Source organism: Condylura cristata, unplaced genomic scaffold (genome assembly GCF_000260355.1).
Source record: "Condylura cristata isolate star-nosed mole 26May11 unplaced genomic scaffold, ConCri1.0 scaffold00002, whole genome shotgun sequence".
Lineage (NCBI taxonomy): Eukaryota > Metazoa > Chordata > Mammalia > Eulipotyphla > Talpidae > Condylura > Condylura cristata.
In genome coordinates, this window is record NW_004567103.1 from 7,583,732 (window position 1) to 7,597,615 (window position 13,884).

Here is a 13,884-nt window from a genome sequence, read left to right on the forward strand (position 1 = left end):
AATGGGTCTACATTGTTCTGAGGCTCCATATTTGACCACAAACAGGCAATATATGAATATTCAAAATATCTTGCCATCTGGTAAAAAGGATGAAATAGCTCATGTAAAATAAACATAACTTTTTTTTTTTCTATGTGGAAGCAGACATGAGGCTTTGGGGAAATATTTCTTCTATCTGACAAGGCTCTTAGTCAAAACTCCAGGGCCTACTCATTCTCCAGACCCTGGAGGGGAACCATGGATAGGAAACATATGTGTAATGAAATGAAAGGCTTTTCAGTTGGGGGAGGGGCCTTCTCTCATGGATTTATAGATAAGTGTGTGTGTGAGTGTTATTCTCAAACACAGAGAGAATAGCTTTATGTCTTTATGTTTTCCCTAATAGGATGAATAAGAATGTAGAGCTTCTGAAACAAGAAAATAAACATTGCAGAGAGAGGTCAGTCTTGGTGGTGATGACCGAAGGGCCGTGATGGAGCTCAGAACCCCACAGAGCAAAGACCTAAGAGGTGAATTAGAAGCAGAGATTTGACAGTGAGTTGTGGTTCTCCACTCTGCTGCAAATTGCTTATGACACCTTCACATTTTCACTGCAGCTTCTATGTCGCTCAACTAGTTAATCCTTTGTTTCTGGCATTTAAAAAGAATCACTTGGGATAAAATTTAGAAGAAAAAAGTTTTCATTTAATCAGCTGTGCAAATTTTCTGGGTTTTTCCTTACATTCCCTCAAAAATTAGAGGATGAAAGAAACTTAGAAATGAATAAAGTTATCATGGTTAGAATGTACAATCAGAAATATTCCATTTCAAGAAAAAAGGGAAGAAAATAATATTTAGGCTATACTAAAAGAAAAGACACTCTATTGACAAAAGGAGCATTTATGGTGGCTTTGGAGAGTGAGCAATTGAAAGAGATTTTTAAATTCTCGTCTTCAGAGGCATTGTAATAAAAAATAGCTAAAGTTATGATAACATCATTCTTTTATTAAGTGGCATGTCCATTCCTGTTCTAAATTCTTAATAATCCTCACCAAAAAAAAAAAATCTAATAAAATGTTCTTTTCATGGACAAGTTAAAATCAACTTTGGAAAGGCCACACTCAAACCTTTCACCCTCCGTCTCTGTTCATCCACAATTCTTGTGGTGAATTTTCCATAAGACATTGTCCCTTCAGATCTTTTACAAAGGTGGTGGAGGGGGAGAAGATAAATATGTAAATAAGTAAGTAAATCTATATCTTATATCATAATATATTCTATCATAGATTGATAATATATTCTATGATAGGTCGACTGATTGATAATAATATGTTGCATTATTATATACTTGTACTTATATAATTTCTTTCAGACTCTTTGGAATAGGAACATGATGTATAAGTGACTATAAAATATGAATAATTTTGGCATAAATTTGAAGTATGATGTTAACTAGAAGATCAAGAAGATTCTATAACTAGCAGTAAATTAGAATGAAATGGTAAGAAATAGTCCCAAACTATTTTCAGACAATGATTAACAATCAGTGAACTATTATCATTATAAAAACGTGGGAAAGCAGTAGGAAGGAAACAGGTTGACAGCTTCATCGTTTTCTCCCCTTTCTCAAATGTTGTTGTATGCGACAAAGTTTTCAGAAAAAAAGTAATATCGTGGTAGGCATCAGTTCAGGGCTTCTAAGAAGCAGCTTGCACACGAGCGAGTGAGGTAGCGAATGCCCGCAAAGGCTGACGGGAAGACCACGGTTGGCGGCAGAATCTTCGCAGTGTAACTAACTCAACCTGACCCTTGTGCAGGAGAATCGGCAGCAAGAGCCACAGCCTCGCTTTCATGGCCCGCCATGCTAACGGGTGTCCTTGAGCCAGACCTTCTAAAAGGGTCTGTGTCTGGCTGGTATCCCCGTGATGCTTGGCCAAGGGTAGGGGCAGCCCTGGGAAACACGCTGTTGCCCCGAAGGACATCTGGGCCACCATCACAGCCACCGCAGTGTGGCCTCAGTGAACGAGGCCACTTCCGCCACCGGTGCTTGCTTTATCGCCAACATCCACTTCAGCCATGCTTTCACTCTGCCCCAATTCTCTTGGTTTCCTTTGTTCATGTGCAGTTTAAGCACATGAGCAACTAACCGGTGGCCAGTGATTCTCTCCTCCCTCCAGTTTTTGTCCCATGCCCTGCTATATCAGTTGAAATGGTACATCACTTATTTAAAAGTGTTTCTTAGCTGGATGGATAAGACAAGAGATAGATGGATAGATAAGACCGAGATGCTACAGCCCCACACATTAGATAAACAAATCAAAGGAAACTGGCCAGGTTCTAAGACCAGGGCTCAGTTTGCAATGTCATTGAGTGATCTGTGACCTTCCAAGTGTTAAGCGCTAAGAGAAAGGCATTCCCTGTTCACTGACTTGGTCTCCAGGAAAAGGGAGCTAAGTTCTGGCTTGCTCAAGTGGTTGTAGCTGTCCTTCCACACAGGTGCCTGTAGCTGTCCTTCCACACAGCTCACCAACGATGGCGCCCAAGACCAATAGCGTCCTTGATAAAAGACATTGCCACTGATAGTTGCTCTGGCAGCCTAACATTCATCATATGCTTTGAAGGCAGCTTTACACGCTTCTTGACAAATGTCACTTGTGCTTATTTTCCCCATGAGAAACATGACCTTGATGGTGGCACCACTGTAGTTTTGAGCATCAGAAAAGATAGTTTGCAGCGTGACAAGAGGAGGTGTTCTTATAGCGGTGCAGAGTGAGTTCATCTGGGCAGTACAGGAAACAGGGGAGCTGGGAGATGGAGAAACAGAACAAGGTGGGGAGGGTCTTGGCAATAGCTGAGTGTTAGAATTACCCCCACGACTTACTCTCATGGTAAAATTCTGTCAGGAGCCAATTGTTGACACTCATGTTGAGGACTGCTGGAGAGCAGGTGTTAAGCCCCAGAACCCCCAACTACTGCAAGTGTAGGCGAATGATCTTCTATGGCTGGGGGTTGGCCAACGCACACAGAAAGGCCAGAGCTGTTAGATGAGAGAGGGGTTAGTCATAGATTTGGCTGAGAACTAAGAGAACAGACAATCCAGAGTGACTCTCTGGTTGTCATGTGACCCATGGAGGAGCAGTTGCTGAGATCAAGAAGAAATGATCCATGGTCAACAATATGTTCAGGAAATTTCCTTGACAGCAACTAAATCCTTTGTTCCCACCAGCCACAATTACTGGCAAATTCCTAGGGCAGTAGCCTAATTTCTTTAGGCCAGTGATGATCCATTTCTGCCCAGGAACATTGCCTAGCAATACCAAAACAAAATCAAAGGTCTGGTCCCAAAGATGAAAAGAATTTGGCAAAGAGAGGGACAACCCCCAGGAAACATGTAGAAATTCTCTGGCACAGTGAGAAGAAGGGTTAAGGATTTATGTGACCTCCTATTATCATAATTTGAATATTAGAAATGATGATATTTATAGCCACTGAAGAATGATGCCTAGAAGCATGATTTTCATAATAACAAAATTGCTCATGCTTTATAATCTCCTGAACTTCATAAACCATGGAGTGAAATACAGAAGTTAAACATGAACATGTATAAGACCTAAAGCAACATTCAATTTATTTGCTGAATTGATATCAAACTATAGGAGTGACCCTCAATTTTTCTTGACATCTCAGTCATCAAATATTAAATTGGGCTTATAGGAGAGGCAAGATATAAAATTAAATTAAGCCATTAAATTAAGCCATTTCCACTGACATTCTGCGAGGCTCACTATGAAGAAGAAGGGGATGATCCTCTTATTAAATGTTTAAGATGAGACATGAAGTCCACAGGGTTATCAACCATACCTGAAATATAAATTGCACACAGGCAGGAGAAATAAACACAAAGTCTCTTCCCTCTATTAAAAAGAAAAATCTTGGACCTCCCTCATGACACAGGAGTTAAGGTCTCAGCACTATCAAGCTTTCTGCAGCCACTACAGCATGAGTTCAATCCCTGGCCAGGGAGTAACCCACATGGCACAGCAAACCGCTCCTGTCTCAGCCACTGCTTCCCTCAACAGTGTATTTCAGTAGATCCGCCTGTTCTGCTCCCCACTCTGTCTCTGGTGACTCCTCTAACCACTATACCTATGGCCTATACCCCAGTCTTGTATGCATAAATACATAAAAATAAATCTTTAAAAAGAAAAATCCTTACCCAGACTTCCAAGCATCAAGCAATCTAATTGACATGGAAAGTAAGTAAAAGAGAAAGCATAAGAGAATTTTCCAACAGAATCTTCCTCAGAGGGTGGAAACACTGTCTCCGGTCTCCCCTCACTTGTTCGGTATCAGCTTACAGCCACAGGCCTCTGCCCAGCTCCCTCTCAGCTGACTCCTCCTTGACCCAATTCAGGCTCCCGAGCCGGGAAGCACCGAGGCAGAGCCAGCTTTGGGCTCTTGTTTACTTCTTTGTGTCTCCACACAAATGATGATACCACTAGCAAGAGCCAGGGATGAATGACTCTTTGTTGGAGAGCAGGCTGCACACCTGCGGGGTCAGTATCGGCTTTGTTCTGTGGTTTCTCACATGCCAGAGCAGATGAGAAAGCAATTCTTGTTATCGCTTTGTGATCCAATATACCGACCTATTCTCCCTCCCGCAAAATGTGGGCAGAAATGTGTGTGCAACTAAGTGTACAGTTCAGAACTCCAGACCACTCGTCATATATTTGTTTCTCTTTTACATTTTCCTACATGAGGAAAATTCTACACTGAAATGCTCGTCAGGGTGTCTCTGGGCCCCTCCGAGTGCTGGTTTTGCCATTACTGAGAAAAGTTGCTTTTTTGAGAAAATTGTCAGACAATTTTAATCAATTTTCTACCACTTTACAGAACTGTTTCTTGTTAGTTTCTCCCTTTGTGGTTGACCAAATAGAAACTACTTAAGCCATAACAGAATTATCTCGAAAACTGGTGTTAAAAATTAGACTGCAAAAGTGAGTCATTTATTCATGCAAGAATGCATTGTATAAATATTTTGGACAATGTCCTGGCAAGTAGAAGTACAAAATATATTACCCAAATTACTGCATTTATATGAAGCTCACTGGACGTGAACCAGCCAGTGGCTATGCTGAAGGTGTTAGTGGTAAATAAAAATCCAGCTCGACTGCCTTTCTCTGAGGATGGCTGTGTTCTAGAAGAGCATGGTGAGCGTGACCTGGGTTGAGAGGGTGAGGAGTGCAGTACCGTGGTGCCCGAATCCTCCCTTCTTATCAACAGCCCAACATTAAGTTTGTCTTACCCTTGGCTGTGAAATAGTCTTAGCCACTCTAAGATTCTGAACATTTCCTTTCTGGGTTTGATTTCTGTGCTGTGAATTACTCGCCTCTCAGGGGAACTGAGAATTAACAGTTGTCATATTTTTGGCATTTTGGGAGAGGCACCAGAAAATGCAGTCTCCCCTAATCTAGCCCTGACTACCAGCGTTGATACTGCACAGACCATCAACAATGAGACATCTATTTCATTCATACCACTGTTGGATCAGTGCAGGCCTTAGAGACTTCGAGCCACAGATGTGTCAGAAATCAGATTTCAACAGCTTTTGAAACCACAGAGTTCTTTTCTATGAGTAGCCATTCCTACCATGTGTTTCTATCATTCCTCGCAAACATTTTTAAAGCGAAGTAGCAATTATTTTAAAGTCACTGCTTGATTTATTGAGGCTATCTGATACTATGACACTCGGCTTTATTGGGAATTGCTCTGCCTTTATGACCTCACAAGGAAAAATATCTATGAGTTGCAGTTTAGTGGAGCAGCAGGGAGTAAAGTTGGCATCAGACAGAGCAGAGTGTCACTCTGGGCTCTCAGATTTAGGAGATTTTTCTCTTTGGGCCAGATACTTTGCTTGCAGAACTTTGAAAATGTCAGTGTCTTATTCTGTCTCTGATGCATAACGGTTGCAAGAAGATGGTCACAGGTAAGGTGTGAATGTACATGGTTTGCTGGAAGCTTATGGCCACACGGTGTGAACAGACATGAACTCTGATGGCGTGTGTGGGTGCATGTTTGTGCACATCCCTGGCAGCTCCCAGGGCTGCGTGTGCAGGGAGAAGCACCACAGGGCCGGTGCTGCAGTTACAGAAGGAAGGAAAGGGGAGACTCAGTTCCTGCTCAGTGGAACTGTGCTGAGTTGAGGGACGAGGGGAGCATCTGGGGTCATGATGCCAGCTTCATACAAAAATGAACAGGGGATTCCTGTGAGGGGCTGCAGAAATGGGGGTGGGTGGGCTCTGAGATGAGAGGCTGCTGAGAGAGAGAAGGAAGAGGTCTCTGAATGAACACCAGCCACAGGTCCTGGAAGCAGGTTGTGGGAAGAGGTCTGCCCCCAGCTGAAAATGCAGCATCTCAGGGAAGTTCTGCTTCTGGGCCTTAGAAACAGTAACACCTGAGACACGTTGTCCAGAATACCTGCCACTTACCTCTCTCTAGTGTTCAGTAAAGGCTTAGTGATCATGCTGACATTGTTTTTTAAAGAGTTATTTATTTATGCACACAAAAGCTGGGGTGTCGGCCAGAGATGAGGGTGGGGGTAGTGAAAGGATTCACCAGACACAGAGTGGGGAGCAGAACAGGCAGATTTACTGAAATTCCCTCCTGAGGGGGGGGGTGTCTGTGGGGAGACAGGAGAAGTCTGCTGCACCCTGTGGGTGAGCTCCCTGACAAAGGATCAAACTCGTGCTACAGTGGCTGCCAACAGCTTCATAATGCTCAGACAACCCCTTGAGCCACCAGGGAAGCCTCTCAATCATATCAAGGTAGCCTTAAAGGGATTAATGAATTATGACCATTTTGGGTCAGGAAAGACCGAAAGCACCTTGCACTAAAGTCCAGCATGACAGGCCACAAATGTGATGCAAAATCACCTCTGAGGTTGTCCAGCTACTGTGAATAGAGACTGAATTTCTTACATTAATGTCAAGGTGAGTCTTGTCATTTTGTACATTAAAAAGATAAACTCCAGATTCATTAGCATTTGAGAATATCTGTTATATGAAGCATTAGTAAATTTAGGGGCCTCCCTGGTGGTTCAAGGGGTTATGTCTCAGTACGATGAAGCTGCCAGCAGCCACTGTAGCATGAGCTCCATCCCCGGCCAGGGAGCCGACCCACATGGCACAGCAGACCTCTCCTGTCTCCCCGCTGCTCCCCTCAGTAGTGGGTTTCAGTGGATCTACCTGTTCTGCTCCCCACTCGGCCTTTGAGGAATCCTCTCACCCCCCTGTACCTCTGGCCTGCACACAGCTCTAAATAAATAGAGCTGCATAAATAAACAAAATAAATCTTTTTTTAAAATGTCAGTAACTTTAACTTTATAAAAATAGCTTGATAGTTGAGAAATAAGACTTTTAAAAATAAAAACTGCAATTGATTTGACTTACTAGATCTCTTTTGGTGTTATTCAAGTATTTTTCAAGACTTAATGCTTCCCCTTCTTGTGATTACATAGAAAGGGAATCAAGTGCCTATCGGTCCCACCCGGCACTGGCACATGGAGTTAGCTCATTCCTGCAGGGGTATCCTGTCCATGTCTGGGACCAGAAAGGCGATGCTGGGGAGGTTCAGCAACTGGCCCCATGAGTCCCGGGAACAAGTGCCTATGAAAACCCAGGTCACCTCACTCCTTCCCTGCATGGCCCGGGTCTCCCCAGCTCATGAGCAGCTCCCCTGCAGGAAGGTGGCATCAGACACCAACACAGGTACTTTTAATTCATTTAGTGGTTCTGTGGAAAGCAAGAGTCTGGCTTCGTTTCGGCAGCCCTAATTCTCCAGGCACTGCCAATATCACCGCTACAAGATATGGAATAAATTTTCCAGCTTAAAACAGCGCTTCATCATTACTAAATCCATTAGAAACGCTCCTGAGTCACAGGTAATGATAATATTTACTGAACATATTAAATGCTTTACATTGATCACATCACGTATCAATATTATTTTCTTCATTTCATGTGTGCGCATTTTGAGCCTTCGAGGGGGTAAGTAACTTGCCAAAGGTCATGCTTCTAACTAGAGTCACAGCTAGACTCAGGCAATGTCAGTAGAGAGCTCACTCTACACAAACAGTGTCAGGGACAGGGCACAAAACTTAGACTCAGTCGTGATTCTCTGAAACATAACCCGCACAAAATACAAGGTGATATTTTAGAGGTATTCACAATAACACAGGGAACAGAGAAAAGGCTGTGAGGGACCTGAGTTACTACTGAGTTCATCAACCCACCCATGCCCCCTAGCTCTCCAGCCACTGTGCTTCTGTAGATATTGGATGGAATGAATTGAACTTTGCCAGGAAGTAGAAAGATAATGCAGGTTCATTGTGCATGCTGAAGTAGTTGCGCCTCGGCCTCACTACTTACTTGCTGAGTGATGTTGAGGCTGTCTTGTAGACACTCTATGCCTCAAGGACTTCAATAGGAGCAAGAGGAGGAGGTGGGCGGAGCAAGAGGAGGTGGTGGGAGGAGCAAGAGGAGGAAGTAGGAGGAGCAAGAGGAGGTTTTGGGAGGAGCAAGAGGGGAGGTGGGCGGAGCAAGAGGGGAGGTGGGCGGAGCAAGAGGAGGTGGTGGGAGGAGCAAGAGGAGGTGGTGGGAGGAACAAATGGGGAGGTGGGCGGAGCAAGAGGAGGTGGTAGGAGGAAGAAAAGGAGCAGCTAAGGGAAGTAAAAAGAGGAAGTGGGAAAAGCAAGAAATGGTGGGTGGAGGAAAGGAGGAGGGAGGAGCAAGAAACAGCATCAAAATTGCTGAGGAGGCAAAACAATCTAAACAGAAACTGCCAGCAGCCATCTCCCAGGCCCCTCTGCGGTGCTGCAGGAGTCCAGGGACGCAGCTGGTGTCGGGACATTGCAGTTGTGCCAAGATGCTCCCCAGGCCCCCTCACTCCCTGGACTGTGCCACAGAGGGGGCCAGGCCGTCACTCTGATCCCTCTGCCTTGCTCCTCAGTCTGCGAGCGTCTTTCCAGTCCCCTTTCAGGCTCTTCCCTCTCCTTCCTTGATATCTTCTTTAAAGCCCACATTAAAACATTAACAAAATAAAACAAAAAAAAGAAGGCAAAGAAAGTGAGCCCCACGGAACATTCGGGGCGGTGACACCTGGAGGCGACCTGTCAAGTAGGCTCTAAGGCTGTGGGCTCGTGCCTGGCCCGAAGTCGGGGGGGACTGTCCTAGGGAGACAGAGGAGAACAGTCAGGCAGGACAGAAGCAAATGCCCCGTGGGCTCCATGCAGAGTCGAGGGGAGCAAGAGCTTGCCCCCACGCCAGCTGTAAATGGAAGGCCAGTAAGACATGGGAGAAAGGCAGCCACTCTGCCCACTCAGCTGAATAGCGTTTTCCCTGCTCAGCCACACTATGAGGGGAAGGGTGGGTGAGAGGACGAGGGTCCCCTGGGGTAGCCATGTACAGTGAAGTACCCAACGCACCGATGGGACCACAAGTGGGGTACTCTGAAATACAATGAGAGTGTACCCATAAAAAGGAAAGGGCAATATCCAGGGAACAGAAGGAAAAAAAAGCTGTAGGCAGAGAGACACGGAGGACATGACACAGGTTTCGAGAACACTAAGCCACACAGAGGAATGACAGCTCAACTGGCACAGATTTGATGCCGCCTGAAATCAATATTAAGAAGTGGGAGCAATCCCCCCTGAATCCTGATAAAAAGGACCAGGAGAAAACAAGGTATGAAAAACAAATTGAAAGGGGGGATGGGGTGAGGGAGGAAGGTAGAAAGAACTGAGGAGTTAATTCAAGAGAATGTGCAGTAAAAAAAAAAAAAAAAAAACAAAAAAAAGTGTGGATTGAATGTCTGTATTCCAAGCAAAAGTATTAGCCAAAGCAAAGATACAGAAAGAAAGAGCGTCGTGTAGGGAATGACAGCTCATCTCGGTGGTCGCCGTATCAGTAAAAAAAGAAGTGGGAGCAATCCCCCCTGAATCCTGATAAAAAGGACCAGGAGAAAACAAGGTATGAAAAACAAATTGAAAGGGGGGAGGGGGTGAGGGAGGAAGGTAGAAAGAACTAAGGAGTTAATTCAAGAGAATGTGCAGTAAAAAAAAACAAAAAAAAACAAAAAAAAGTGTGGATTGAATGTCTGTATTCCAAGCAAAAGTATTAGCCAAAGCAAAGATACAGAAAAAAAAAAAAAAAAAAAAGTGTGGATTGAATGTCTGTATTCCAAGCAAAAGTATTAGCCAAAGCAAAGATACAGAAAGAGAAACAAATGTGTAACTATTTTACATCATAGGGACATTTCTGACCTGATTAACCTTAAGGCTAAATTAAAATTAAATTTAAGGATAAATTAAAATTCGAAAACTATGAGCCAAAGAAACAGATTGCAGCCACCAGCGCTGCCTCCTTCCTCACCAAGAATAACCATCGTTCAGGTGAATAAGCCTCACTCACAGCCAGAAGCTGTGAAGCCACACTGGTTTGCACCACCAGGTCTAAAATATGTGGTCCTGAATCCCTTACCTTCTTCAAAATTTTTGAAGATCTAAAGAAACTTTGGTCTTTGATTTCTGTCAGTGTTTACTATGCCAAAAAAAAATTGAAACATTAAAAACATACATTCATTCACTGTAAAAGATACCTATTATCTCATGGATATTTCTATTTAAAATTATTGTTATTTTCCAAAACAATTTAAAAAATGGTATTGATGAAGTGGTATCATTTACATTTTCGCAAATCTCTCAGTGTGTGGCACACAGAAGGAAGCTGATTTTCCTACCACCTTCGTGTTTGATTTGTTGTAGTTATTCATCACATAGCTTCTGGAAAACTCCACAGTCTATCCTCTGAAAGAATGAGTCAGAGCACTCAGCTTGATTCTGCACATAACTTTGAATATAAGAAGTCTCTGAGGGCCCTCCCTGATGGTGCAGCAGATTAAAGCACAGCACTGTGAAGCTCTCTGCAGCCACTGCAGCACGAATTCCATCCAGGGCCAAGGAGGTGACCCACATGGCGCAGCAGACCTGTCTCACCTGCTGCCGGCTGCTCCCCTCAGCAGTGTATTTCGGTTGATCTGCCTGTTCTCCTCCCCACTCTCTCTCTGGTGAATCCTCCCACTTTCCCCAGTACCACCCACTCCCCAACCCCGCACCTCTGGCCTGCAACCCAGTTCTTGTATGCATGAATGAACTTAAAAAGAAGAACAACAACTCTCTGACAGGATCTCAGGGACCTCTCCGGAGCTCACACTTGAGAATCTTGCTCTCGGCTAAAAAACATTTAGTGAGTAAATCATAAAATTTGGAGGAACTGTGAGTCCAGGGTTCATTGGCTTCTTAACATCAACAAGAACTTAGTTTCCTTCCCTCTTAGAAGTGCCCAATGCAGGTGCCAGCCTCTGTTCCTTGGCTGATTTCCACATGGTCCTCAGGTTCCAGATAGCGACACCCAGACCAGAGACAGGAAAAAACTACCTCATTAACAGCTTTCCAGGTGAAGTTAACACTGTCAAGAGGCCCAAGCAGACTCGCCTTATGCTGCTGTCCAGAAATGAACAGTCACTTTTCCACCTATCCTCTAGGTGAAACTGCCAACTTGAACATAGTAGAACAGTTTATCATGGGCTTCACACACATGATCACACACATGCACACACGTACAAATACATATACACCTATACCCCACACATGCATATACACACACATCACACTGTATATACACATACTTATCACATACATAGAAACCATTATCTATTTCCTTTGAATTCCCAATCGAAGTCCACGTCTAAATGTTTATCTTAAAGACATGATCAAATACATGTCTTCGTTTTGATACTTTACATGGCATTTTTGTGAATTTGAAGCCTCATCAGCACGAAAGTAGACACCTGCTTGCACACTTCCTTCTGAATTAAACACTTTAATAAGATGAGTTAACCATAGAAGACCAGGCCACCCTTCCCGGTGGGTCACAAGGGCACAAGACGAGGCTGAGTCTTTGGTCCTGCCTGGATGGGACAGGCACTGACCCGGGCACTCACTTCCCGTGATGCGGGGGCATCTCCAGGTGGGTGTCGTCTTCAAAGAGGAGGCTGAGCTGCTGGTCGTTGTCCACGGCCTTCTCCACGTGCTCCGGCGTGATGCGCATCCGGTGGTGGCTCTGTGCCTCCTCGCTGGCCAGCTCCAGGATGTTGGACGTCAGGTACTCCAGCACGCCGGCCAGGAACACGGGTGTGGCAGAGCTGAGGCGGTGCGCGTAGTGGCCCTCGCGCAGCAGGCGGTCCACGCGGCTGACTGGGAAGTGCAGCTCCGCGCGCGTGGAGCGGGAGATGGACCGCCGCCGGGTCCTCCGGAAGTGGCGGTGCCTTCTCCCGGGCATGATGGTGATGGGTCTGGCCCGGGTCTGCAGGGCGCAACTGTCCAGCAGGGTCTCTCCAAGGTCTAATGCTTGTTGTTGCCCACTGGACTCTCAGCCTCCTCATTGGCCAGCGGCTGCCTTTGTGACAACTCAGGCTTTGTGATGTCATGGCGGCCCCTGAACCCCTCCCTGACCGGGACTGCTTAGAAAGGACCATGGTAGATTGGGCTAAGCCAAGCTGTGGCCGCTTCAGTGTGAGTTCGATCCCCTCCCGAGAGCTGACCCACAAGGCACAGCAGACCCCTCCTGACCCGCTGGCTGCTCCCCTCAGCAGTGTACTTTGTTGATCTCCCTGTTCTGCTCCCTCCTCTATTCTGGCGAATCCTCTCACCGACCCTGCACTTCTGGCCTGTACCCCAGTTCTGGATGCATAAAGAAATAAAATCTTAAATTAAAAAAATGAAAAAAAGAAAGGACCATGGTAGGATGGTAGGAATCTAGTCTACCACATAATTGGACCACCCACTTTTGAGGGGTTTTGGCTTTTCTCCTGGACTTGAACAGTCACTCCAGAGAATGTGCTCCAAACGAAAGCACTGCCACATTCAGAGCTGTCTGGCTCATCTCACTCAGCCTTTGTGCGGTGCACACCCAACGAGGCACGTGCACAGCCACCAGAAAGCTTCAGGGTTCCCCTTCGCATGATAATGAACTACGGTTGCTGCCACTGGCATCCACCCCTCAGTTCCCCACCAACTACACCTTCTGATGTCCTGAGGTTTCTCTTGTGAATTAGCTATAAATCTGTTGACTTCTTTAGGGGAGAAATGTTTTGGCATGTTCACAGAAGAGTATCATGAGCTTATACTTTTTTTTTTCATTGTACGTTTTTATTTAAGTCACATTGGTTCATAACACTATGATTTGAGTATAGGTTGGCACCTCCTCAGATACGTGTTACCACACCATACCCACCACCCTATCATCTTCCTCTTTAGTACATTGAGCTCTTTAGCCCTTTGCTTCCTACTCCCTAACCTCCCCCTCTACTATCCATAAGTTTTCTACAGTGAGATTTGCTTTAGTTCAGTTTTTTCTAATCCTTAGTGTTGTGTTTTTCCATAGTCCACTAATTGGTGAAATCATGCAGTATTTATCTTTCCCATACTGACTTTTTTTGCTTAGCCTCATCCACTCTAGCTCCATTCAAGTAGTCACAATGGCAAGCGCTTATATCTTTTTTATAGCTGAGTAGTATTCCATTGTGTGTATATACACCATACCCTCTTAAGCAACCTAATGGCCATTTAAGTTGTCTCCATAACCTTGCTTGTGGCTACAGAATTGAAGTTACTAGAGAGAAAGGGAGGGCATGGGAACACAGAAGGGAGGGGACACAAGGGTCTCGGGTAAAGGACTGGGGGTGCTTGGGCAGGGGGAGAGAGGTACAAACATATATCTGAGAACATGTAAACCTACTCCCCTAATATCAACTGTTGTAAGCCAAAGTTGCCTCAATAAAGGGAAAAAA

At 44.9% G+C, this 13,884-nt stretch overlaps 1 protein-coding gene across 1 annotated transcript; it reads right to left on the bottom strand.

Moving 5' to 3' along the window:
• Window positions 1-12,032: 12,032 nt before the first annotated feature.
• Window positions 12,033-12,374, bottom strand: LOC101633973 (histone H2A-Bbd type 1-like). The gene has a single exon (XM_004674789.1). The coding sequence runs from the start codon at window positions 12,372-12,374 to the stop codon at window positions 12,033-12,035; it is 342 nt and encodes a 113-aa protein (XP_004674846.1).
• Window positions 12,375-13,884: the final 1,510 nt, after the last annotated feature.